At 35.8% G+C, this 26,961-nt stretch overlaps 3 protein-coding genes across 3 annotated transcripts in view; 2 read left to right on the top strand and 1 right to left on the bottom strand.

Moving 5' to 3' along the window:
- LOC120429201 (uncharacterized) overlaps nt 1-26,961 on the bottom strand; it is a 262,260-nt gene that overhangs the window by 146,335 nt on the left and 88,964 nt on the right. The gene's annotated exons all lie outside the window — the stretch shown is intronic.
- LOC120429195 (uncharacterized) lies at nt 10,806-12,410 on the top strand. The gene is made up of 4 exons (XM_039594402.2): nt 10,806-10,917; nt 10,974-11,211; nt 11,272-11,408; nt 11,465-12,410. Exons 1-4 carry the CDS (start codon nt 10,854-10,856, stop codon nt 11,752-11,754), a joined length of 729 nt encoding a protein of 242 aa, XP_039450336.2. The 5' UTR covers nt 10,806-10,853; the 3' UTR covers nt 11,755-12,410.
- Nucleotides 25,907-26,589, top strand: LOC120429197 (perlucin-like). Its single transcript, XM_039594404.2, has 2 exons — nt 25,907-26,002; nt 26,056-26,589. The coding sequence occupies exons 1-2, from the start codon at nt 25,924-25,926 to the stop codon at nt 26,469-26,471; spliced, it is 495 nt and encodes a 164-aa protein (XP_039450338.1). The 5' UTR covers nt 25,907-25,923; the 3' UTR covers nt 26,472-26,589.

Genomic DNA, 26,961 nt, shown 5'->3' with positions numbered 1-26,961 from the left:
TTAAAACGAAGACGCATTAAGGTGAAGGTCGTGCGGTTTAACACCCATTGAACGGATAGATTTAGAGAGACCTACAAGGCAGCGGACAAGGTTGATCGGAGAGGTAATTTGTTTGACCGGTCGCAAAGAGGCTTAGCTTCAAAGACTCGCATCGCCTGGAGGAAGTCGCGACGATAGTGAAAGGAAGTGCTGGTGAGGATTGCATTCCATGGACTGGTTTGGTTGGTTGTGAGAAGATTACCGTGTGTAGACCGGCAAGGTTCGAGTTTTATTGATTTCAAGATTAATAGTTGCAAAAAGGCGATAAATTAATCACCATGGAACACTGAAGAAATCTAGTTGAATGTTGTAAACTCAGATCGCGTTGGTCTTTATTTTCGAATCAAACATTTCCAGTTGACAATATTTCGACATATTCAAACTAGAGGTGGGCAAAAAAAGAGCGAGCCGCTCAAAGAACCGGTTCAATAAAAAGAGCGAACGAACCATGGCTCACAAACCGCGGTTCTTTTTTAAACTCCGGTCTTTTGAAAGAACCGTTTAAAGATGATTTTGAAACTTGTTATAAATAAAATTTATCGAAATTCGAACAAATTGCATCACAAAATTTGTTTTTAGAATTGAAAATGCAATTCTCAATTGAAAAATAATTGGTTATAAACATTAATCCCAAAATAGCATCGCTGCAACACCACTTTAAAGCTTTCAAACTTATTTTCAGTTTCCTACTTTTCTTTGAAATTCCAAAAGTAAATGATTTTCTAAACAAAATGTAAAGGCTCTTCTTTATATAACTGATCGTACATTAACGTATTATCCGAACACAAATTTGAGCATTTAAAATTGCATAGCTTGTAAAATATTACCAAAAATCTACAAAATAGCTGAGAGATTATGGAAAAAAATAATTCTCTTGCCTGATTTAACTTCAGTGTTTATAAGCTTCATCGATTAAATCAGAATTCAGAAAAGAGTTCGCAAAATCACACAATTCTTAAAAATAACCTTTTAATCAAAATTTTGAAAAAGAGCGAAAGAGCCGTTCAAAAGAGTGGCTCTTTTTAGTGAGCGAACGAAAATGAGCGGCTCCCAAAAAAGAGCGGTTTTGCCCACCTCTAATTCAAACAATTATTTTCTCATAAAAAAAATCAGATTTTGTCAAACTTCAACATTCTGCTGTAATTTGTTTTACGGCGAGATGAAATAAACGACATTTGAACGATTTCTGATGTTTTGCTAGATAATAAGGCAATATTCTAACTACACTAAAGTGACTTAGAATTTTTTTTATCCAAGATGCCGACCAATATGGTGGTGACTAAATAATGAATAAATGTATTTTAATATTTTATAGGCAATTTGACTAAAAAGGGGTAGCAGAACTCGAATTTGATGATTAAAACAAGAGAAAGAAAAAAAACTGGACTATACTGTATTTTTGAAATCATTTCAACATTATTTCTCTGATGAGTTTGCAATGAACAAAATCATGAATTTCATAAAATCAAATATTACAAGTAAATATATTCAAGAGTAACTGCAATCGCACCATAAAGATGAAATAATTGTTTCATGATTCTCAAATTCATGAACACAATTCAAGATTTCTGAAATAGTATTTTTTCACGTAACTCTTGCGCGTAGCGCCGGTTTTAGAACATTATAACTGAATAATTTAACTTATGTTTATTTTAATTTCCAATATCATTTCTAAGACATTTTTTTTTAAGTCGATTTACAAAATAATATTAAAAAAAAAGTTACGTGGCACTCACAAAAGTGTATACATTATTTTTTTAGGTTTGTTCTTTTATGCTGATTTTTGACTGACCTGGCTTTACAGGTGGCTAGGTATTTTTTTTCAATCCATCAGTTTTGCAGACATTTCGCACTTTCAAAACCCTTACTTATCCCTCTAATGCCTAAATTTGTTTTTTTTTCGAAAAACAATATTTTCCTCGTCTTTAAGAAGTCATTTGGAGAAACTTTTTTCAATGAAAAACTTATCTTCTCTTGTTTTATGTTTTTCTTGTTTCATTTTTAGTATTTTTATTTGCATTTATCTTGTTTAGTTTTTGTTTGTTTCTGATAGTATTTGGCTTTTTCTACCACCTCCTAGATTACCTTTTGCCTATATATTTTTTATGTTTTTACAGTCACTTTTTTATTGAAAAAAAAAAATCAATTACCATTTGAATTAATTAATTATTTAATTCCTTTTAAAATTACAATTATTTGCTTATATTGGCAATTTGCGGCGAGAAATATTAAGCTAACCTAGGACAGAAAGAGGAGAGACAGAATTGAAGATCGCGACAACAGTTTTTTCAAACCTTTTGTCAGATGGTGGATAGATCCAGACAGGGCGCTGGCAGTTATAAGGGGAAAGGAGGTGAAGAAGCTAAGGGCCATTCATTCTAAGTGTAATACCGTAAACCGGGGTGACTTTGATAGGATTTCAACTTGTTTTTAGAATATTTTCCAACAGGTAAGGTTTTTCTCAAGATTCTTATTTTTAAAACATGTACTGGGGTAGGCCACACAAAGTCCAAGAACTATTTCGGAAAAAAGTTTTTTCAATAATGTTTAGAAAAATAGTTACGTTAAAAATTCTTAGTTTTAATTCCGGGGTGACTTTGATAGTCATAGTTTTTCTTGTTAAAATCATATTTAAGATGTTCAAACTTTATTTTTACGCTAAATGTACCATCACTAAAGTAGCTGATATAGTTTTTAAGAAAAAAAAATCAATGTTTATATTTAGTTAACTAAGGGTATAAGCTTTTTAGCAAACTACATATAAATTTTAGGTAAAATTGTTAAAAAGTCGGCATTTTGCCTGAAATTTGTTTAAACTAGTTTTGTTTATTAAATAATCGTTTTTTATTACATTTTATACTGAATTCGAAGCACGAATCACAAGTTTTCACATCTTACATGAAATTTGTTCAACTGAAATTGCCTATAAATTTGGAGATTTTTTTTAAATTGTGTTTCAAAAACACATATTATTTATTAAAAAAAATTGTCCAAAGAATCCGAAAATTCATTCTGTTTTTCGATCAAAAATCATGTTCATTGAGAAAATCATGACACTTTGAGAAGTTTAAAATAATGACTTTCATCAACATTTTCTAAACTATAGTTAACTAACTTTTTAAACTTGTCAAAATTTTATGAAAAGTTCTTCTTGAGGTACTTTGAACACTTCTCTACCACGGTCAGTATGTTTCTAAATCATTCCTTGCGTAATTTAATTGTACTCTTCATTCTGCGGAAAAATCGCAAACCTATCAAAGTCACCCCGTTTTACGGTATTTGGTTGAACTAGCTTTTTAGGGGTCTTCCATTAACCGACACAGAAGGTGTCGGAGAATGTCCCACATAGTTGACACACGATAATTTCTTTTCGTGTTTCGTCATCTATGGGACGACCCCCAAAAAGCTAGCTCAACCAAACTCGCTATATACTCTTAGTGGCGCACTTCGATTCTACCGATGGATTTCTTTTTTCAGATATTATCTACCGAAATGTTGCTGCTTGTGAGCACTCTGTACCGATAGTTCCTACTTTCGAACAAATACCGATAGATGAGTTTTTTTATTGTTTTTTTCTTTTTTACCAACTTATTTTTTGCTTTACAATATTGTTTTAATTGACAATATTGTAAAGTTTTAAAATTACATATTTTTACATATAATAACGTCATGATTCGAAACCCAGACACTTAGTAGCATGTCATTTTCGTTATAGCTGACAAATAATCATGTAACAAGTTGGAAACGAAGAAATATCATCAGGATGTAGTATTAACAGCCAGTTTTATGAGAATGCATGCAAAATATGTCTTATCTAACAATTTTTCATCAGGATTTGAAAATTAAAATGACTTGTTGTGCTTTGAATCCCGGACACTGATAAAAGCTGATTCGAAATCCGGATATTTTTGCTTCGAATTCCGGACACTCGTTTTTGCTAATGAATCGCACAAAGGATAATGGGCGGTTTTGGTCCAAGGATGTACACGAACGGGAGAAACTTAATTCGAAAGATCTCGTCGAGACATGAAAAAAAGTCTTCTGGGCGAACTCTCTAAACCCCGGGGTTCAAAAGTTACATGTTGTTGAAGTTTGAGTTTTTTGGGTTAAAATGTACAAAAAATCGTACATTTGCTATTTCTAAGATCATTCATAAAATCTTTTTTTTATTATGGACTTCGATCATCTTGACTTCATTCGACGCGTATCAGCAAAAACTATAAGTTCTGATATGTTTTAGCCTTGTTCCTTATCAAACCATACATTTCTGTTTTGCCTTCCCGGTGCTTCGGACGCCTAAGAAATATTTCACGTGAAATGTTTCGCATTTTTGGTAATCTTATAATATTATTTAATTTAATTGTTTTGACATTGACTACAGCGCCAAAACTAATTTGAAATGCAAGTTGATGTTAGAATTAATCAAATAACACAGTTTTGACAATCATAATGCGAACATATATCCAAATAATTGATAAAACAAGATGAGTTGTCCGGGTTTCGAAGCGTCCGGAAATTCCATGATTCGAAAAACGTTATAGAAAATATTAGTGAAAAACACAGCAAAAGTTGGCCGCAGAAAAAAATACATTTAAAAAAACAGTGGCAATGTTACATAAAACAAGTCACACATGCAACCCTGAAATTTTCTTCAATTTTAAGAGTTCTTCTTTAAAGTGGTTTTTAAAGATCAAAAATTGGTTGAAAAATTTATTTTTGGCGAATTTGAGAATTTTTTTTTATAAATTTACGAATTTACAACCAGTTAAAAAGAAAGCGGAGTATTGCAACAACGAACAGTTTAATTGAAATATTAAAAGTGTCTACAACAAGGGAACTCATGCTTAAGTCACAGAGACACGGAAATATCCACCTATTTTTTAAATTTATTGTTTTTCAAAAGCTAAACAATAAATTAGAATGAGCCTGACAATGAATGGTCACCTAATATGACCACAAGGAAATTTAACTTTGGTCCAAAAAAGGCAAAAATAAGTTTGCCAAATTGTTGCCTGCGTGTGTAATTACCATTACGGCCAAGTGATCCAGTTTAAGTTAATTGACTATTATTGAGTCCAGCTGAGAGATGTAATTTACACGTGCGCAGCCTAGCTGGAGTCCTGCTTAACGACACGACATTTCAGAAACCCTATTTTAAAATTGTCAGTGTAATCACGTCAATGACCTAGTGCACACTTCACTTAGCACTACAGACAAAACAATCATAAAAAAAAGAACTCTAAAAAGCACCTACACCTCCTCGCACCACCTCCGAATGGACAAGGGTAAATACCGCAATTAATTCGATCGACACCTTCAACCTGGCAAAAGGGTGATTGAAAGTGATTTTCTCAATCGAACGCGAAGGTTTAAACAGGGCCACTACAAAAACCGCGCAATGTAGTAATTAAATTTGCACCGATTGGTTTCTTGCTTTCGCAACGAATAAAGTGCTCAAATTTAGTCTATTAAACCCGTTCAAGTTTGATTGCAGTTTACCGAATACCTCGAAGTTTTTCTTACTTTGAGCAAAGGGATATTCAAAGCTTCACTTGACACACCTCCAAGGTGGAATCATATCTGAATATTTCGGGCTGCATTGTAACGAACCAAATTGTCAAAATACTTCGACACAAGCTCGCTGACATGTCAATGTCACGGTCTGGTTTAACGTGCCACTTATTGGCTGGTCGGTCCAAAAATGCACGATCTTGGTCACCGGCTCAAGCACAATCAAGTGTTGACACAGGACTGGTTCAATCGATGGTGTTTTTTTTCGTTTGTTTAAATCCGTGAACGCATTCCAAACTGACCAACAAATGTTGAACCTGATTGTGTGGTTTTTTGTGGTCAAGTTTTCATGACTTATAATTTTTTTGTTGCGTGGTAATGCACCTTGATGCATATGGGTCATTTTACGTCAACCACTTTTGGACTTGACCCTCACGGTTTTTAATAGAATTTAAATGGAACTCCTGCTCGGTAAATGAGCTGTATCCACACAGAGCCTTACCCGAAAAAAGGGAATGCTTCAAGAGGCCCCTGGAGGTGTCATAATCGTGCTATATTGTCGCACGTGTATTTTGGGCTAAATTGAGTTTAGGACGCAATTATTTACAGCATTCAATTCTTCTACTTTCGATCCCCAAAATTCGATTTCAATCCTGAGATATTCATGCATTCCTATATTTTTTTAAGTACCGTAAACTGGGGTGACTTTGATAGCCCGGGGTGACATTGATAGAAATTTGATTTGGCCACTAATTTTGATACATTCAATGTAACAGTCTCATTTTTGCATATATGTTCGATAATAAGCTATCCCTTAATGCTTACATACTCAAAATTCTCAAAAATGTTTAGATATTAATTTGACGGGCATTTGAAAAACCTATCAAAGTCACTCCGAGCTATCAAAGTCACCCCAGTTTACGGTACAAAGGTAAAAAAACACCCCTAAAACCTATTTCCGATCACAGAACGATAAAACTTAACAAAACATGTTTGTAATTGTTTACATTGCGTGCTCTAGTTTTTATTTCGTTTAAGGTCAAACATTAAATTCACAATGTAACTTTTTTTAATTTTTTACATTCTATCGAAAAATATTGTTTTGTAAGCTATGAAAAAATCAAAACTGAATTTTACTGATTTTTTAAAAAGTTACCAAATTTGTATAAAAATTAAGATATAATATAAAAATTGTTCTTTGAAAAGAAGGTCTCATTAGAAGTTTTAAAACAATTTATTAAAATGTTGGTTAGCGATTAAAAAAAACAACTAATTACCGCAAATAACATTCGTGGGTGTAGCTCCAAATCTTTAAAATTTACATGAAATTAGCTTAGTTTCGTTTCACCAACCAAAATAACATTTAGAAACCATATCCTGGGCTACAAGACACTTGTTTGCAAACTAGTGGCAAAAAAATAAATAAAGGTGGGTAATTCTCTACCAACTCACACGAAACCGGGAAAAGTTGCCCCGACCCCTCTTCGATTTGCGTGAAACTTTGTCCTAAGGGGTAACTTTTGTCCCTGATCACGAATCTGAGGTCCGTTTTTTGATATCTCGTGACGGAGGGGCGGTACGACCCCTTCCATTTTTGAACATGCGAAAAAAGAGGTGTTTTTCAATAATTTGCAGCCTGAAACGGTGATGAGATAGAAATTTGGTGTCAAAGGGACATTTATGTAAAATTAGACGCCCGATTTGATGGCGTACTCAGAATTCCGAAAAAACGTATTTTTCATCGAAAAAAACACTAAAAAAGTTTTAAAAATTCTCCCATTTTCCGTTACTCAACTGTAAAATTTTTTGGAACATGTCATTTTATGGGAATTTAATGTACTTTTCGAATCTACATTGACCTAGAAGGGTCATTTTTTCATTTAGAACAAAATTTTTCATTTTAAAATTTCGTGTTTTTTCTAACTTTGCAGGGTTGTTTTTTAGAGTGTAACAATGTTCTACAAAGTTGTAGAACATACAATTACAAACATTTTGATATATAGACATAAGGGGTTTGCTTATGAACATCACGAATTATCGCGATTTTACGAAAAAAAGTTTTGAAAAAGTTGGTCGTCATCAATAACTTTTTCAAAACTTTTTTTCGTAAAATCACGATAACTCGTGATGTTTATACGCAAACCTCTTATGTCTATATATCAAAATTTGTGTAATTGTCTGCTCTACAACTTTGTACAACATTGTTATACTCTAAAAAATAACCCTGCAATGTTAGAAAAAACACGAAATTTTAAAATGAAAAAGTTTGTTCTAAATGAAAAAATGACCCTTCTGGGTCAATGTAGATTCGAAAAGTACATTAAATTTCCCATGAAATGATATGTTCCAAAAAAAATTACAGTCGAGTAACGGAAATTGGGAGAATTTTTAAAACTTTTTTAGTGTTTTTTTCGATGAAAAATACGTTTTTTCGGAATTCTGAGTACGCCAACAAATCGGGCGTCTAATTTTACATAAAAGTCCCTTTGACACCAAATTTCTATCTCATCACCGTTTCAGGCTGCAAATTATTGAAAAACACCTCTTTTTTCGCATGTTCAAAAATGGAAGGGGTCGTACCGCCCCTCCGTCACGAGATATCAAAAAACGGACCTCGGATTCGTGATCAGGGACAAAAGATACCCCTTAGGACAAAGTTTCACGCAAATCGAAGAGGGGTCGGGGCAACTGCTGTGTGAGTTGGCGGAGAATTACCCAGGTATAAAAATGGAAATAACAAGCCATTGGCACAGTGGGATAAAATCGAGAAAAAGGCGAATACGTCCACATCTCGGAACGCGGCTGGTTCCCAAGTTTGGACAAGTTTTTTCTTATGTAAAAAAGTCCTGGGAATCGATTGGAGGGGGTTTCATCCTGGGTGGACCACGGGGAACCGTGATATGGCCGGATTTTCACCGGAACTTTTATTCCGACGATTCCGAAAAATCCCCTGTGGCCAAATATTAGCGAAAAATGTTGCTTTTGACAAGATATGACGTATAAAGATGCTCCAAGATAAGACAGTACAGAATTGGCCACAGGAACCATGTTCCGGGACCCCGGTGGAAGATTGACGAGGAAGGTCCAGTCATTTTGGCATGATGCATTTCAAACGGCATGATTTCAACAGAGTTCACGGAAAAAAGTCATTTTTTGGAAACGTGAATTGTGTTCATGAATTTGAGAACCATGAAGGAATATATTCACGATTATAGTGCAAATGCACCATACTGCCCATGATCGCATAAATGTCCCATATGCATTTTCATCACTTTTGAGTTATTGATGCAGTTTAGTTCAAAATCGTGTGCTCTTTCTAAAGAGCCTATAACATCCAGTACTTTGTTCTAGATATCGATAGGAAATCCAGTTTTTTCGTCAAAACTTAACACGTAGCCTTATGTGTGGGACAAACTTGCTTTGCGTTTTTCTCAGCTTGCTGTTTTTGCATATGGGACATTTATGCGATCATGGGCAGCATACTCATGAATAAATTCCTTTCTGGTTCTCGAATTCATGAACACAATTCACGATTACGGGAATTGATTTTTATTCTGTGTAGCCTACTACTAGTGTCCAATTCGTAAAACAATACTGTGACCGGTTCCAGGTGCCCCGGGGGAAGAATTGGCAACTTTGGTCCAGTAAAAAGGGCAAGATGCATTTTTCAAAACTAATGCATAAAAAGCATTTTAAAGAGCAACTGAAGAATTTCGGAAACTTTTTTTTGAAGTCATAAAAGAAATATTTTTTTTAATTTGGAAACATTTTTAATGCATTAGTTTTGAAAAATCATGAAGTTTGACATGCATCTTGCCCTTTTCACTGGACTAATGGCCAATTCTCTCCCCAGTTGTTTTGCAATCATTAGTTTTCAAAATATCTAAGTATGGTAATTTTTTTGTTCGTGGAAAAAAAGCTTTTTACACCGAAATTTCACAAAACTACAAAATATGTTTGATCTATCCCAGACATGCTAAAAATAATTTAAAACGCAGGAAAATGCATTTCAAATTGTTTTCAGTTTATAAGACTTCTATTTCCATTAATATTTTGTAGTTTTTTGCCCCCTGATTTTTTCGAAAGATTTTGAGGGGAGGGGGGACGACGACATAAACTTGAGTTCTGGAGGTGTTCACGTCGAAGCAAGTCCAGCTTTTTCACTGGCTGCTTTGTTGTCGTTTTTGGCGCGGAAAAAGAAAAAGTGGGGAAGTGAAAAAATGAGAGAAAAGCTCAGCCAGTTCTGCTTTGCAGCAAGTTTAAAGAACAATGAAAATGCCTTTGTTTACCACTATATACGCACTGAACCCTGTTTTGCCTTATGGGATTGGAAGTTTAAAGATAGGTCGAGGACCCGTCAGGTTCTTGCTCTATGTTTAGGCGGGGCCAGACAATGCCCAATGACCTCGGAATTGGGCCGCTAGGATCTCTGCCATTCTGAAATGGGTCATTGGAAGCAGCGCGAGGGCCCGGGACCGAGATATGTTGTATCAGCATAACCGAAGTCTGATACAAACTATACTTTCCCATAATTTCGCTGCCGGCCAGAGGGTATTGGATTGGACCACACACACACAGGGGGGGAAGGACGACATAAACTTTGAAAATTATTTGCAATGGACTTATTTAAATACTTACAAAATAAATGCCGGCCAAAACAGTGAACAAGTTTCGAAAAAAATTACTGGAAAAATTGAAATTAAAAAGCGGCGTAGTTTATCAATCAAGCAATTTTGAATCTAAAATTTTGAAATTTTGTTTGGCAGTATTATCGATTTTTTTTTCCAAAAATCACAAATTTTGATGGAACTTTCGAAGTAGGAATTGCATGGACATAGTTTAATCGCGCTGAAAAAATCAAGTGAGTTCCATACAACATTGTTTGCGTATCTGAAAAACACCCTTTGAATGGAATTTAAAATCAAATGACCATGTATTTAGCCATTCCACCATTTAAATCAAAACAAAGTTGAAAAGTATTTCTTTTCAAAACAATTGCTAAATTTAAAGGTCATTCCCAATTTCATCTTATCCTATGGAACCCAAGATGAAGTTCTCAAATGATACAGCATTTCAAAGGTAATTAAAATAAGCTTACATCTCCATTTAATAGCTCTCCAGCTTGTTTGCTCGATAAACCAAGTGTGTTCTCAGAACATTCTGCAAAGCAAATAAATCTAAAATAGTGATAAAATTACGTCATTTTGGCCCTGACCTTCTATTAAAACCATGTTCCATGGCACCAGTACCAGCAGTTATTTGGATAGCCTGGTTCGGTGAAGTAACATTGTAGTTCTTCAAACATGGAGTGGTCAAATTTTGTAGTGCTTGTCATGCTAGGACTCACAGGAATTTCCTGCATGAAGCGTGAGCTGATAACATTTGCAAACAAGTTCAAATTTTGAATTCAAAGCTTATTCCAGCAATCCTAATCAACGAATGCAAGAAAGGAACCCCAAACGCTGAACGATGCGTTCTGGCCGTTGCGGAACAGATGCGCCCCAAGATTGCAAAGGGTGAGTTCCCGGATGGTTTCACCGTTCCCCGGCTGGACCCGGCCTTCATCGAGCGGCTGGAGGTTGCGGGAGATCCAAACTTTAGTGCAGTGTTTGAGAATGTGACGGTTAGCGGGTTGAAAGCGTTCCACGTGGATAAACTGACGTGAGGGTTAAATTTTGTTTGAAATAGAGAAGATTGTTTGAACGTGCAATTTTATTTTAGCGTTCATACATCGGACCAGCAAATAAGTCTTGTAACCAAGTTGGAATCTATTCACCTTAAGGGTAAATACACGATAAAGTCAAATTTGAAGATGCTTCCCCCAGTTGATGGCGCTGGTGATGCGACTTTGGATTTGAGTAAGTTAATTAATTTCAATGAAATTTCGCACTTCACCAAACACCACAAATTTCAGCCAACGTCAAAGTGCACGTGCGGCTGCACTACTTCCTCATCGGTAAGAAGGGCGCCAAAACGGTTCGTTTTCTGCCGACCGAGTTCAAAGTGATGTTCGATGGCGATGCCAAGTTCGGCCTCACGAATGCACTGCGTGGCATGCCCGACCAGGTCGCCAACGAGGCCATCAACAAGATGCCACGCGAGATTCTGAACAAAACCAAACCCGCCGTCCAGAGGCACCTGTCCGAGACGTTCACCACGATCGTGAACCACCTGATGGAGGATGCCGAACGGGAGTGGAAGTAGGTGAAGTAGGTTTGCGGATTGGTTTGATGATTTGAATACGATTTTCTCGAAATGTATTTGTATTTAACAAAATAAATGTAAAAATATTATTGCCTTTGGTAAGATACAATGTACATTTTTTGCAATATCTCAGATTCTGGTCCACTGCAAAATTTGAAATAGCTATGACAATATTTTAGTGTTAAATTTCATAACATTTATTTATGTAACTAATGAAGGCAGTTAGCTTAACATCTCAATGCAATCACAGTCACAAATAGGCTTCCCATTCATCACCCTTCTAATTAATATCCAAAACCGTTGACGCATGCCGCACTCTGCTGGCGCATAATCAACTTCAACAGCTGGCCTCCCAGAAAGTGCGCGCATGTCCGCGCGACCGCAACTGAAATATGATTTTAATTGCGGTGCGATTGCACTCCCACTTGACATTTATCATGCTCACGTGTGTGAGTGTGAGGAATCACATAACTTCCAGCGATCACGATATGAACCGAAGACCACCCCATCTTTAAAGATGGCCAAAAAACAAGAAATACCAGTTACCTCTCCTTTAAGTGAGCAAACACTTGCCAATCCTGCGGCGCAGTTTTGAACAAAAATCCATCAAGGACTCTTGAAGATTACGCAAAAGTGCGAGCGCCATTTTTGTCAAAAAAGAACCGCTCTTCCCATCGTCATAAACCAAAGAAAGCCCCCACACACACAGTCCAAGTGTCAAGTTGCCAATAAACCATCCAAAAAAGTCATCTCTCTCTTCTTGCAACCGTAAGACAAGAAGTGCAAGACAAATATAATGCCTTTTTAATGATTCCAACAATCTTGATCTTTTAACCGCGTGGGGGAACATTACGGGTTCATACGTGAATTAAGCCATTCGAGGCAAAGTAGTGGTACTCAAACGATCACGATATGCTACGCACATCCAAAGTCGCATCGTTGAAGTCTTTAGCCAGCGATGACCATCACGTGATAAGCTAACCTCTACCCCCGTGGTCAAGATCTGTGGCTGACCTCGCACTAAGAGACGCGATGGAATGACGAATTGATGAGTAGAGTGTGATTTGGATGTTGGCGTTGAGTACGAGCGAAATGTCAGCTTCCTTTTTTTCGCATGTGAATGAGAAGGCCATAAATGGTACAGTCTGTCATTATGATGCAAGATGGGCAGGCTTGGAGACGAATTATCAAGGAATTGATGAATCGTTTTGGCGCTTTTGGCTATGATTGACTTCATTTCACGGTTGATTTGCTGTATGCTGATTGTCACCATCATTGCTGAGGTCTGTCCTAGTGGCCGTGACATTTATGCATGAGCCACAATTATAAAGACCGAGCCACGTAGCCCAGTGGTAACGCTTCCGCCTCGTAAGCGGTAGATCGGGGTTCAAATCCCGGCTCGGACCAACACAACTGGTGATCTTTTCCCTTCTGGAATCGATTGCTTAGTATAGGGAAGGTAGTGTATCGCCACAAACTGGACATTATCACGACACCTTAGGGAGGCGACCTATGGAATGTTAACATTAACCTTAACATGTTAACATTAAGTTGAGAATGAAATTGCCACTGAATCTGCTTTGTAAATGCCGGCCCCGATACTCTTCACGGGTGTTCTCCTCAGGACATGGGAAAGATTTACTTTACTTTTACCACAATTACAAAAAAAAATGTCGTTTGATTTACAACATTGGGTAAAAATGAAGGTTGTCATAATTATAATCAGAAGATGTCCTTAAATGACGTAATTATCAAACGGCACCTACAGTTACACCATCCTAGCGATTCTATACATGATAGGGAATTTAGGATTGAAACAAATGCATCATAAAAGTAAGTTATTAGTGATTGCTAATTATGGTAGTGAAAACATTCGCAACTAAAGTGATAAAAAAAGTTGCAGTTTAACCCTTTCCCCACACAGCAAAATCGAGGTTTGTAAGGTTTTACGTTCTTACTAGACATTGAATAGACCAAACTCGATGAAATTTTAATGGTTAAGAGATAACATTCGACATAAATCAGTTGAATCAGGTGGAAAAAATGTCCATGTCGTCAAGAGATATACCATTTGGAAGTTGAGAACTAATGCAATCCAAAAGTTTGCAAAATACCAAAAAAATAGATAAAAATATATTTGTTTCCTGAAGTTTGTCTGTGGTTCCAAAATGATTTTTTGGATTTTCCAATGCCAGAAACTCCCGAATTTCGGGAATGTTCAAAATTGACATTTTGTCCCGGTTTTCCCGAGATCGAAAAAAAAATACCAGTTTTGGTCCGGAAATTAAGATTTGGATGTGAAAAAAATGGAACAGTTAGACACCTTATAATCAGTAGTGTTGGTGCCTCGCATTTAGCGGGTAATGCTTTCCGAGATAGACACAAAAGGGTGGGTCTTTCTGTGTTCAATCAATTTCATTATACCATCAGATTGGGTGGTCAGATCATCATAATTCAGGGCACTTATGTGCTCAAAACTTATGATAGGGTTGTCAGATCTTCAGTCTATTGCACTCGTTGGAAAGGGTTTTTGATTACATATCCACCGACAGGTCGCATTATAGATCGGGACAATGTTTTCATCAAAATATCTGAGATCCGCCCTCCAAAGAGTGCACAAATTACACTTAAGTGCTTATTACTATTGATAGGGTTGTCAGTTCTTCAATATTTTGGACTCGTTGGAAAGGTCTATTGAGTACCTTTCTAAAAATGTATAACATGTCGGGTTTTCTTACAAAATTACCCTTTTTACAATCACCCGGACTTTTGTTCGTTTTTTTAGCATAACTTTTGAAGTACTTAACTTTATAATTTTCAATAGCGACTTATGGGACCCCAAGATGGATCGAATGAGACCAAAACAGACAAAATTGGTTAAGCCACCCACCACACACACATACATTTGCTCAGAATTGATATGTATACGTGAAGGTGAGTCCAGGAGGTCAAATTAAGAATTTAATTTTTCGAGTGATTTTATAGCTTTTCCTCAGTGAGGTGAGGAAGGCAAAAATACATAATTTAGTTTAGTGATTCTAAAAAGGCTTGCTCTTGACATATTTTCTATGAAATTACCAATTATATTCACGTTAATCAATGTTTTAAAATTTGAAACATATCTTCATTTTTATCATTTTACCAGCTTCGGCGTCCGGGACGAATCAGTATAAAGAATTATGTAAAGAACTAAGACAGCTGTTGAAGCCATATTTTTTCAAAATGTTTTGATATTTTCGATTGATTTGAGTTAAAACATGAACAGAACAAAAAATTCATTTCCAAATTTGATTTGTTAAAAAAATTAAGCGTTCCCAGTTACAAAATAAAAAACAATAATAGATTTTTTTTTATGAAACATGATTGATCTGATCTGAATAATATTAGATAAAAAAATCTGGTTGATTAAAAAATCAAGCACAAAAAAAAGAATATAAAATAATTCAATCATAAATGCATAACATATTGATTTTTCTGGTTGTTTTCGGTTAGAAAAGACGCAGACCAACAAAATAAATACATCTTAATTTTAACCAGTAAGTACTCTAAAAACTGCTATTCCTAATCAGACTGTAGTCCTGATTCACCCCAGATGACGATATGCAACTAATTCTATGATTACAAGCTTTGAGAGCTCAATAATTTAAAAAAAAATGAATTTAATCTTAATGGACAACCTAATTGTTTTTACATAAAAAAATATTTTTTACCAATAATTTTGAAGAGAGGGGGGGGGACAACTACTGAAACTTTAGCTTGCATTGGCCTTGTAATGGTTATACAGTGGACTCTCTCGTTTTCGATATTGAAGGGACTGTCGAGAGCGGGAGTTATCAAATTATAGAACGAAAAATCAAAGCAATCTACTTGAAGGGACTGAAAAAATTATTGAAAGCTGGAGCAATATTGATATCGATAAGATCGACAGACAGAGAGTCCACTGTAAATTTAAAATATAACAATTTTTTAATGCATTGATGCTCATTACTTTGAAAAAAATATGAATAAATAATTCAAGTATAAAGAAAATATAAAAATATAAATTGATCTTCTCTTTAAAATGCTACCTGGTGCATCAAAATAGGCTTTCGCTTTTTTGAGACATTTTAGACTAAAAATGAATCTTTTTAACCTAAACAGAGGTTTAACTTTTGACCAAAAACTACAAAACCAATTTTCCGAAACAAAAATATTTTTTCACGAGTTCTAAAAGTGCTCCAAACATCACTTTCCTGTAAGGCTTAACTCTGACTGCTACCACAAAAATATATATTTTAAAGCTTCATTCTTGTTGTCTTCGATAAGGTTGCTTAATTGACATGCCAAAAAACTTTCTAGAAAAAATAAAATAAAATAAAATAAAAGAAAGAAACATATTTCAGAAGAGTTAGATTTTTTGAAACATCCTAATCTTGAGCCTCCCTAATTTAAAACTGAGTTAAAAGTTACCCCTTTCCATTTGTAACAGCTTTTCCGAAAATACCACTATAAACTGCAAATTTATTAGGAATACCGTGCAGTTTCATGACGATCCCTTTCCTCTCAAATGTCCACTTTATTGAAGTTGGAATTTATTGAACAGGTTTACCATTGCAGTAACGTCATGATTCGAATTCCCGGACGCTTCGAAACCCGGACACTTCATCTTGTTTTATCAATTATTTGGATATAAGTTCGCATTATGAATGTCAAAACTGTGTTATTTGATGAATTCTAACATCAACTTTTATTTAAAGTTTGTTTGAACGCTGTAGTTAATGCCAAAACAATTAAATACAGTAAAATTATAAGTTTACCAAAAATGCGAAACATTTCACTTGAAATATTTCATAGGCGTTCGAAGCACCGGGAAGGCAAAGCAGAAATTTATGGTTTCGATTTTCTTAAATTCTAGCAAATTTTTATATAAACTATCGATTGTTTTGATGTTAACAGCTTATTTGAGACATAAAGAATGCCTTCCACTAACATTTCAGTCCAAATTTGTGCGATTCATAAGTAAAATCGAGTGTCCGGGATTCGAAGCAAAAGTGTCCGGATTTCGAATCAGCTTTTATCAGTGTCCGGGATTCGAAGCACAACAAGGCATTTTAATTTTCAAATTCTGATGAAAAATTGTTAGAAAAGACTTATTTTGCATGCATTTTCTTGAAACTGACTGTTTATACTACATCCTGATGATATTTCTACATTTCCAACTTATTACATGATTTTTTGCCAGCTATAACAAAAATGATAGCTACTATAATCCATAACTAGACCCAAAATGTTCAAACTTGTATACTTGAAATCGGGGAAAATGCTTTGATCCTTCCTCGATTTCCGTGAAAGTTTTTAACTAGTTTACTAAAAAATAATTGGGATCTCACAAATTATTTCCTACGAGATTTGACAGTTTCAAACAGGTTCTTGTTATTGTTGAGAATTTGACATTAATAACATGAACATGAAAATCCAGAGTTTTTTTTTTAAAGGACCAATAAACTATTGTCTTTCATATGTTTATAGGACCTAATAAAAAAAACTCTAGACATGTTTATAGGACCTAATAAACAAAAACTCTAGAAGTGTTAAAATTATTGAAATTTAGTTGCGAGTTCTGAAGGTTTCTGTAAAAGTATATTTTTATTCAGTTGTGTGAGTTTTGTGTTTAAACCTGAGCAGCTTTTGAAAGAAACTTTGTGAGGAGTGAGTCCACGAATAGGGCATAACCCTTTGTTAGGGACGTCGTTTGAGCTTCACCAATCTACCTGTAATTTTTAGACATACAATATTAGCATCTGGGACTAATATGAGCACTCTACGTCAATGGAAAGTTGGGCAAATCGGTACACAAAGTTTGAAGTTTTAAAAGCGTCAAAAATCATAAATTGTCTGTAACCTGGCCCGTGATACTGACGTAGCTTGCTGAAGCTGCCACCAAATGTTTGGTGGCGCTGTTTCGGGAATAACTTTTAAGAGGGTCACAAATCAAAATATAATAAAACCTATTTTTATTTTTTTTTTGGAAAACAAATCCTCAGAATGATTCTTTTCATTAAAATATTGCAAACTCTGCACCAAATTCTCCATCCTTGCAAATAATATCTGCACACCAAATATTTGCACACTTGAAAACCTACCCCTTCTCCCCCCCGCTTGCCTATAGTGGTGCGTGTCTCGACTGAGCTTTGATGCTTTCGGACACTTTAGAACAGTTTCAGACAGGGGAGTGTGTCTTAGACAGTTTTTTTTTCTGCTGTAGTTTGAGGTGTGCACTTTTGTATAGAGCTTTCCACAAGTTGCACGATTGTCTAAAAATCGCTGCAATCTGCAATAAACCCCCAACAACAATATAGGGGAACTAAACCCTTTCTCAGCCTATTTCTATTATCGGCCTATCAGCACTTTGATCATGAATTACAGCTTCCCAAAGTGTTTTTGACTGTTCCAAAGTAATGAATAGCTCAAATAAAAGTGAGCAAGCAACTCTCCATTGTTGATACATCTGAAATGTTGATTTATTAGCGGAAAACGGCAAAAGTGATGAGAATTGGTCGAACGGCTTAGAGTGATTAGAATGGGTATATTTCCCCTATGTTTAGCATCAGGTCTCAGGCAAAGCTTCCCAGCAGGTGTCTTTTTCAAATTCTCTGAAATATCTTCCGCAAATTCTTATTTGGCCAATGAACTTACAGATCATCATAATTTTAATTAAAATCTACAATTTGAGGCGGTTAAACCAATATGTGAGCTCAACCATGTTGTTGGGAAACCTTAAGAGCGAGTCCACGAACAGGGAATAGCCCATTATTAGGGACGTTGTGGAGCTCTCCAATCTGCCTAAAATTCAGGGGTTGTTTGAACTTATATAAATACAATCTGGGCTAAATATGAGCACTCTAGCTCAATGGGAAGTGGAACAAATCTGGACACAACTTTTGAACTTTTAAATACATTAAAAAATGAAAATATCTGCAACTAAGGTAAATTTCAATTGAGTCTCAAAATTCTTAAACAGGGCTTAAAAATGCTACTAAATGAAGGTTGAAGCATCATAATTGTTCAAATCTAACGGAAGTTATAAGCATTACAGTTAAAAAAAATTGCAATTTTCGACATTTCGATTGGGAGCTCATTGGCGACATGTAAGAATTAAAAAGTTGATTTTCATCCATTTATGCCTACTCTTTAAAAATTTAAGTCAAAAAAATAAGAATCTGCTCTTATCGGTTGACATTGTATTGTTGGATATGACCCTAATTTCCAATAAATGTGAATCGGTGATTTTTTTAAATTTTAGTTTAGGAAAGAGTATAAATGGATAAATATCAACATTTTAATACATGTTATTCTGAAATTGGCTCAGGAACTCGAATTTGATAAATCCATCTCCAAAAAATGGGATATCCGAGCAAAAATTTCCACCTGAAACAATTCATCGTAACATTAAGTTTAAAGCTAGATAATACTCAAATCATCATGCACTGAAAGCCCAACCATGGTTATTGCTACCATATTGTGGAGTTAAATTGAGGCACGCACCGATGTATTTTGCTAAAAACAAACCGTACAAACTTGATTTGAATAAATTACGTTGTCAATTTTACGATGTCTAGTAGTGCATAGTAATTTTAACCCTCCAATACAGAAAAGATGATCATGATTTAGTATCAAGTTTAGTATTCACTACCCTACAGTTTCGAGGAAGCATGGTACATTTTACCACATTTGCGTTTACAAGAAAGCATGTTTTTGAGTCAAACAAACCAACTTCTATGGTACCCCGTGGTTTGAATTTGTTGGTAAATTTTCGACCAGAAAGACTTCTATGAATAGCTGTTTTTAGACATAAAAGTTCAAATTTAGAAACTAATTTTGTTGTTTTGTGTCTATTCTAACTGAAACCTACAAAAAAAAAATCTTAAAATATAGTGCAAAAACATTGCTAAAATCACTTCTCAATTCACCTCATGTGTCCCGATTTGCCCCGGATAATGATACACATTTAATTTCATTTTAACTAACAAAACAAAAATAAAGAAAAAAAATATTTTCGTCCTTTCGATTTTGCGCGTTTTTCGTCATGTTACTCCCCATAATTTTGACACTAGACACCAAAACTTTGGTACTTTTTAGGCTTAAGTGACATTGTATGCAGATGACAGCCGTAGCATCCCCGTGTCTGTAACTAAGGCAATATTCAATAATATTAAAAAAATTATGAAGCACCTCAAAGAGTAATTGATATTTTAATCAATTTACAATAGAAACAAGCTTAAAAATGTTTGTTTTTATCCATTTAAAAACTACAATTTACATTTATCGAAAATCAGGTAAGTTTTGCAAGAAAAGGAGCTGGAGTAGGTGGAGGCAGGCCTATTCTTACAAATGGAGTCGAGGTCTTTGTTGAAGTTGAATTCATTCGTCAGAGAGGTAAACAAAAGTGGATATAAGCAGTGAAAAAATCAGCGGTATTCCCAGCTCAAATTTTAAATATTCAATCGTCCAAGTCAATTAAGTAATGGTATGTGATCTGCACCGTGTGAACCGCTCATATTTTCTCGCCACCCAACTGTAATCCGTCAATCGATAAAACCACCCAAACACACACACACGACCCCTCCCTTACCCCTGCAGTCCCAAAATAGGACACACCACACAATACGTGACCATTGCGATCATCATCTCATAACGATCAAAGTGTTTACTGGCCTCGGCAGCAACCCCCCTAATATGTGGGATCTGCATAAATTAGAGCCACCGCGCGATCGACCCCGAAAAAAATGGAATCGCCTCAAATGAATACCCTGATCGTGGTTTGGTTTCTGTGCGCTCCGAATAATTAAACCAATATTTTCCTCCCCAACCCCAGCGGTGGCGGTCGACCTCGACAGAAAGTCGCTTTTGGCCAGCCGTCCAACCAACCAGCCTGCAAGCGCGCAGCCTCCGGCCTCCAATCTGTTTACTATTCACTTTGGTCTACTCCTCTTCCAGCGCGCGCGCCAAGCCGCGAGGCCGTCCGATTATCTCACAACTGCGCGACAGGTTTTGATCACTTATGTAACCACGTGTGTGTGTGTCTGCTCTCGATGCTAATAAAGTACACAGTTGAGTTTGTGGTGGGTCCTCCTAACCCCCTAACCCCTAACCTGACCCCGAGGCAGGAGAGGAGGAGGAGTCCGACCTCGTCAATGTCACCTCCTTTTGATGGAGGCCAAACAAAAACAACGCAGAGGTTAGCGGGGCCAAATGAGACTAATGTGGGTCACTAATGTGGTTCAAATCTTTGGGTTGAGACCTCTGCACAAGGATATTCACCGTGATTGTTTCCGCTGCTGAGGGATTTAGGATTTGCACTGCCGGTCGTCGGGAACTGGCCGCACAGCTGCAGGATCAGGAATATGCTGCATGCCTTCAACTGCCACGATCGATACATCCTGAAGCAGGTATTGGCAGACTTTGGAGACTCTATATCCAGAGCTTGAACTAAAACTAGAAACCACTAATCCGTGGTCACCACAACCTTAAAAAAAGACACTTTACACTACAAAACGACGTCTTTGTGTCTACGCGCCAATCCGACTACGCATTACGCGATCCTTACACACCCGCACGCGCAAGTCCCGAAGCAGAAGAAGATCGTACGTGATTGACTGGCAAAGCTCAACTGACGCTGGTGCGCACGGGGAAGACTCGCGAGCTTTCCGACGGTGCATGAGCGCGCGCGCGCGCAATCCAATGTGGGAGAGAGAGCTGAGAGAGCTTTTTTGCCGGGCGCGCTCTCTGCCTCTCTCGCGTGATGCGACGTGACTACGGAGATGAATCTCGTGCGACGTAATGCACGGTGGGTTTGGTTTTGGTGTGTTACAGTATTTATTGAAGGGAAGGCAATTTTTGAAAGAAACTATGAATTTTCATGATATTTCAGAATGTCTCCCCAATCATTTTTTTTCTTAAAAATCAGGAGTGAAAAAATATGTGATATGCAACAACATGAAAATATTTATGAAAAAAAGAAACTTGTAGGTAAAGCCGTTTGCAAACTACATGTTGAAACGTACATGTTTTTCGACGATTTTTGTGAAACTCTACTCTAAAGAATAATTTAGGTCCCTGATCACTAGAGTGCCCAGAAAATATGACCCCTATTCATGCAAAAATGACTTTATGAAATCGCTGATAACTCTTCACAATCGAGTTTTACAGCTTTGGTATATTCTACAAATAGAGGGTGACGATTCTCGAGATTTTCAATTTCTCGGGAATCGAGAGTTGAATTTAGCAATTTCCCGGGAATTCCCGGGACCCGGGAGTTTTTTTTTAAATTATACTAATAGTGCCAAGAATTTATTAAAAAAATGTGATTCTTTCAATGAATTCAGTTGCAATTTATTCCTACTTATTCAATAAAACGTTAATTAGTAGCCTCATTATTTTCGGGAACTATGTCTACCTTTTAATTTTCTTCTGAATCTGCAAATACAAGATCGTTCCTTGAGCTTTTAATAACTCAAAATTTCAGGTTAAAATGTTTAAGAATCTTAATTCGCACTGAGTCATTTTTCAAAAGAAGCACAAACTTGTTGCATGAACTTGTCATTAGATTTTTGTGAAGTAAAAAAATGGCTTATATATAATTTTCAAGTATCGGGATTTCTGCAATATGATCAAAAAATCGACTCAAAACAACAATTTGAATATTCATTGAAAAAATAGTTATCAGGAAAACCCGAATGTTCACATTTGGCAGACCGTAACTTCACAAAGTTTTTTTTTTTGTCCAAAACATAGAAAAATACCTTGATACAGCGTAATTAACTTAATAAGAATAAAAAAACTAGATTATGATGATTGCTATACTCGAGAGAGGATATGGAAATTATAATTATCTTGAAAAGGGTTTTCCCTCTTAGAAATAACAAATAAAAATAATATTTCATTTTATTTCTGGGGTGTAACTGCTAAGTATGCTTTGAAGTAAATTTCTGGGGTCCACATTATTTTGGGTTCTCTCAATTATAGTAGAATTTTTGGTATGTTAAAATATACACGTTCTCAATTAGAATATTAGGGAAGCATTGGTTTATTCGAACTTTAACATCGAACATTGAACATGATCATCCAATGTTCTAAACAATTTAGAATTTTTTGAAATGTTTTTCTTATAAGTTAATAAAATTTTGCTTCGATATCTATAAGTTTAAAATTTCCCGGGAGTCTCAACCAAATTTCCCGGGAATGGAGAGGTCCAAAATGGTCGATTTCCCGGGAAATTCCCGCTCGTCACCCTCTATCTACAAAGTTGTAGAGCATTAAATTTTCAATGAGAATTTCAAGTTTGGGAATATTTTTATGGAAGAAGCGCACCGTGCAGGCCAAACCGTAAGAAAATTGGGTTTCCCATCATTTCTTCCGAGTTTCTCCATGCAAACTTCACCTTTGAGTATTTATCTAAAATAGCTCAAGGAGCAATATTCAGCTTGTGGAGCGAGGTTTTGAGAAAAAGGTCCATATTCTTGGCACCCTACTGATCACGAATCCAGGTAATTTGTTTTATATCTCGAGACAGATTTTTACTATCACATTGATTTCTAGCTTGAAACCGTGAAGAGATAGGGATTTGGTAACAAAGAGACTTTTATGTAAAATTGGTCACCCGATTTGTAGAAATATTCAAAATTTAAAATTTTGGAATCAATGTTATTTTCTCGTCACATAAGTTTTTTTTTATCATTTAGAGAATTGCTGCACAGTGGGAAAAAGACCCAAACAATTACCGCAAAATGGTTTCGCGCAAACCGCAAATGTTGATATGTATACATAAGGGGTTTGTGTGTATTTTTCACGAGTTTTCACAATTAAAATAAAGTATTTCTATTTTTTTAATAAGACTGACCTTTTGTTGTGACTCGTGCACTGCTTGAATTTTTTTTTTATTTTTGTCTGCCCTTCTTCAGAAATATTTTATTTCACATTTTAAGATGAAAATGATAGTTCAGAATGAAAAAAAAACAATACATTAGTGCGTTGTTACAGATTAAAAAAATGAACACTAAATTTCCCTTAAAATTACATGTCCCTCGATTTTGTACAGTTTTGAGTAACGAGAAATGAAACTTTTTTTTGCTATGGAATATGATGGAAAGTTGTAAAACACAGTAGAAAAATCATGGTATGGGTGGTAACTAGGGTGGAATTCAAAAATTGATTTATTTAGCAACACATTTTTTTAATCCCATTTAGGGCACCCAAAATGTGGGAGTTATTGGTTAAGCCCACGATTGGCGCAATGGGAATTAAATTTGTATGGAAATCACTATAGGGAAACTTGCTTTTCCAGAGTTTTTTTTTTAATGCCCTATAAGCTAGGGTCCCAAAAAACGTGTTGCTGATTGGATTTTTACCATTTTCAATTTCCCATATAAATCGATTCCACCCTTATATTACATCTGGGAAAGGGTACATCTTGTATGTCAGAAAAAAATAATGTAATTTTACCTCTAAAAATGTGTAGTTTTACCACAATTCTGATGTAATGGAGACATTCTGCCGTGTTGTTTCAACTGTTTGACGTTGTTTTAAGTGTTTTTTTATTCAATAACTTGGAAATTAAAAAAAACACCTTAATATTATTGCAGATTCTGAAAGTACGTCAAATTTGCCAAAGAATCAATTTTGGGGTAAGGATTTGACGTTTTGGTTTCTGTTCTAGAAGCGAATATGTAGCGTAACGTTACATCGGTGCAGGATTTTGTTTTTTTTTTTTTGAATATTTTATTCAAAAGGCTGTAATTCTGCTCAGCTAATCAACATGAATTAGACTTTTTCATGTTTTTTACCTAAAATTGGCAGCTAAATCAAACGCCGTTATTGGTTTTTGAAAAAAAAATATGAGCTATTTTTTTGCAGCCGCTTTACATTTGTGACGTTACAACACATACTTTTCCAAAAAGAGTGTTCCCTTTGCGAAATTCTCAATGCTGTATCGTTGCGATCTCAGTTGCATTTGACGGGAAATTTATCCTATTTTCAGGATATGATCAGCTTTAGAAAAATGCTTCTTGACCACTGGAGATATTTCGGGTTTCCGGAGATGGTTTTGAGGTACTTTTTTGCTGATTGAGGTGGTTGAAAACCCGGCATTTCGGTTTATTTTATTTTTTTTATTGTTTATTCGTCAAGCTTATGTAGACTACTAACAATTTTCTTACATACTAGAATTATTTCTATTGTACAAATTTTTTCGTAGTTCCGGTTTTGACATGTCGAAATGTATGTACTGTGAATTTTCATTAATTTTCGGTTTCGGTTTATTTAAGCTACACAGTAAAAAAATGTGTTAATTTGGAAGGTGTAATTTTGGGAGGTTGAATATGATGATCTTTTATGACTTAATTTTACCTCAATTTAGGCTAAAAAGTGACATTAAACCAGAAAAGTGGTAAAATTACATATTTTCAGAGGTAAAATTACTCATTTTGACAAAGAATTTTCTGAAATAAAAGATGTATGATTTTTTTCTGAAATAAAAGATGTACAACAAACTTCCCACATGTAATATTACCATGATTTTTTTTAACTGTGTTATACTTCACTTTAGGCAAAAGTGGAGTTTATACATCTTTTAAAGTTTGTGAAAGTGGATTCTAGAAGCCTTAAACTTTGAAGAATTCAATCACAACATCTGCTTGTCCATTAAATAAAGTTTTAAATTTTTAAGTTTTAAAAGTTCTTTGCTATCAATTAAGTGGCTTTTAAGATATCATGCATGACATATCGTCTCTTAGTAGAAGATTTGACATAACATGGAACCTCACTCATTCTTATTATTTATTCACTGCTGATTGCATTGTTAGCATAACGAGAACGTTACTTCATCGTTGTTTCCTGATTACATAAGATATCTTTCCGGTATAAAAACATTGTTTGAGTAATAATTAGGGTTCCCAAAAAAATGACCTCACATTTAAATTTGTAAACTCCACTTCAAACTAGAACAGAATCGGTGGAGAAACCCATATGTCACATACCTATACTTTAAAAAACAAATTAAATCTTAGAAATAAGGTTTTTCAACAGTCTAGGACGCCCTAGTAAATGAACGGATACTTGTGATACTGCCCTTGATATAAATAGCAGACGCAGAATGATAACGGAACAAGTTGCAAGTCCAATCAGATAACCAACATGCTTGAAAAAGTCTATCTTAAAACTTTCTCGCTGATAGCTTGTGGCGCGTTTGTGGCAGCGGCCTCTCCGATAAACGGTAAAGTTAACTATTTCTCCGAGAAAAATAATATCAAACTCAAAACATTCTAGCTACACGGAGTACCTGTCAGCAAAAATCGTACCGGGTGTACAACAACGTCGGAGTGACATTCATGGAAGCTTGGAGACGTTGCCAGTGGAACGGGCACCGGTTGGCCACCGTGAGCTCCGAAGCGGACAGTAAGTTGCTGGAAGCTGCGATCGGGGCCTCAAGTAACAAAACCGGGCCCTGGTGGATTGCCGGAACCGATCAGGGCAGCGAGGGGAATTTCATTTGGATTTCAACTAACGTTCCGGTAGGATTTGATACCGGGTATGAAAATTTCTACCCAGACCAGCCTGACAATGCCGGCGGAGCCGAGGATTGCATGGAGATTGGGCGCTGGGGTGGAGTGCGCTGGAATGATGCACCTTGTGGGTGGAAGCAGCGTTACATTTGTGAACAAGTGATGCCTAATTTTCAATAAAGTTTTTGTCAAAATTAAATACAGTCCAGAAAAATAACCTTGAATATCTTGACAGTATTCACCCGAAATGTTCGTCAAATTGATCCACTAAGTCCTTTGATATCGTGATATCTTTTTTTATTTTTTGTTAATTGTTCAAAAAATCTTCAGTTTTTTAGAATAAGTTAGACTGTAACTAACAAAGCAAAAGAACTTTGCAACATAAGACTATTAAAATACTTTTTTTTCCCACTTCAAAGTGTCCCACTGTGCAACACGCAGCATCAGCGGTTGCGTTGAGACAACAAACTCCGCCAACTCCGACAAAAAAAGCGTTTCTCTCTTCATGTTCTGCTTTTTTGTTTGTTTGTTGGAGCAAAGTTATGCATGCATTCAATTGGGGTGAGTTACAGGGTTGAATTGTGGCAACGACGACGAGTGATTAACGTGTGCCATTCGGCATTCGCTTGTTGTTATAATCATGTGGTGGCGATCTCTCCTTTGAGTCGAA

This window comes from Culex pipiens, chromosome 3 (assembly GCF_016801865.2).
Source record: "Culex pipiens pallens isolate TS chromosome 3, TS_CPP_V2, whole genome shotgun sequence".
NCBI classification, from domain to species: Eukaryota; Metazoa; Arthropoda; class Insecta; order Diptera; family Culicidae; genus Culex; species Culex pipiens.
Note: the sequence above shows the minus strand (reverse complement) of the source record. Positions and strands in the feature narration are given on the sequence as shown.

Coding starts and splice junctions, on each gene's coding strand:
- LOC120429197 (XM_039594404.2), top strand. CDS start 25,924: ATGCTTGAAAAAGTCTATCTTAAAACTTTCTCGCTGATAGCTTGTGGC. Junction 26,003..26,055: donor AGCGGCCTCTCCGATAAACG/GTAAAGTTAACT, acceptor AAAACATTCTAG/CTACACGGAGTACCTGTCAG.
- LOC120429195 (XM_039594402.2), top strand. CDS start 10,854: ATGGAGTGGTCAAATTTTGTAGTGCTTGTCATGCTAGGACTCACAGGA. Junction 10,918..10,973: donor AGGAATTTCCTGCATGAAGC/GTGAGCTGATAA, acceptor AGCTTATTCCAG/CAATCCTAATCAACGAATGC. Junction 11,212..11,271: donor TTCCACGTGGATAAACTGAC/GTGAGGGTTAAA, acceptor ATTTTATTTTAG/CGTTCATACATCGGACCAGC.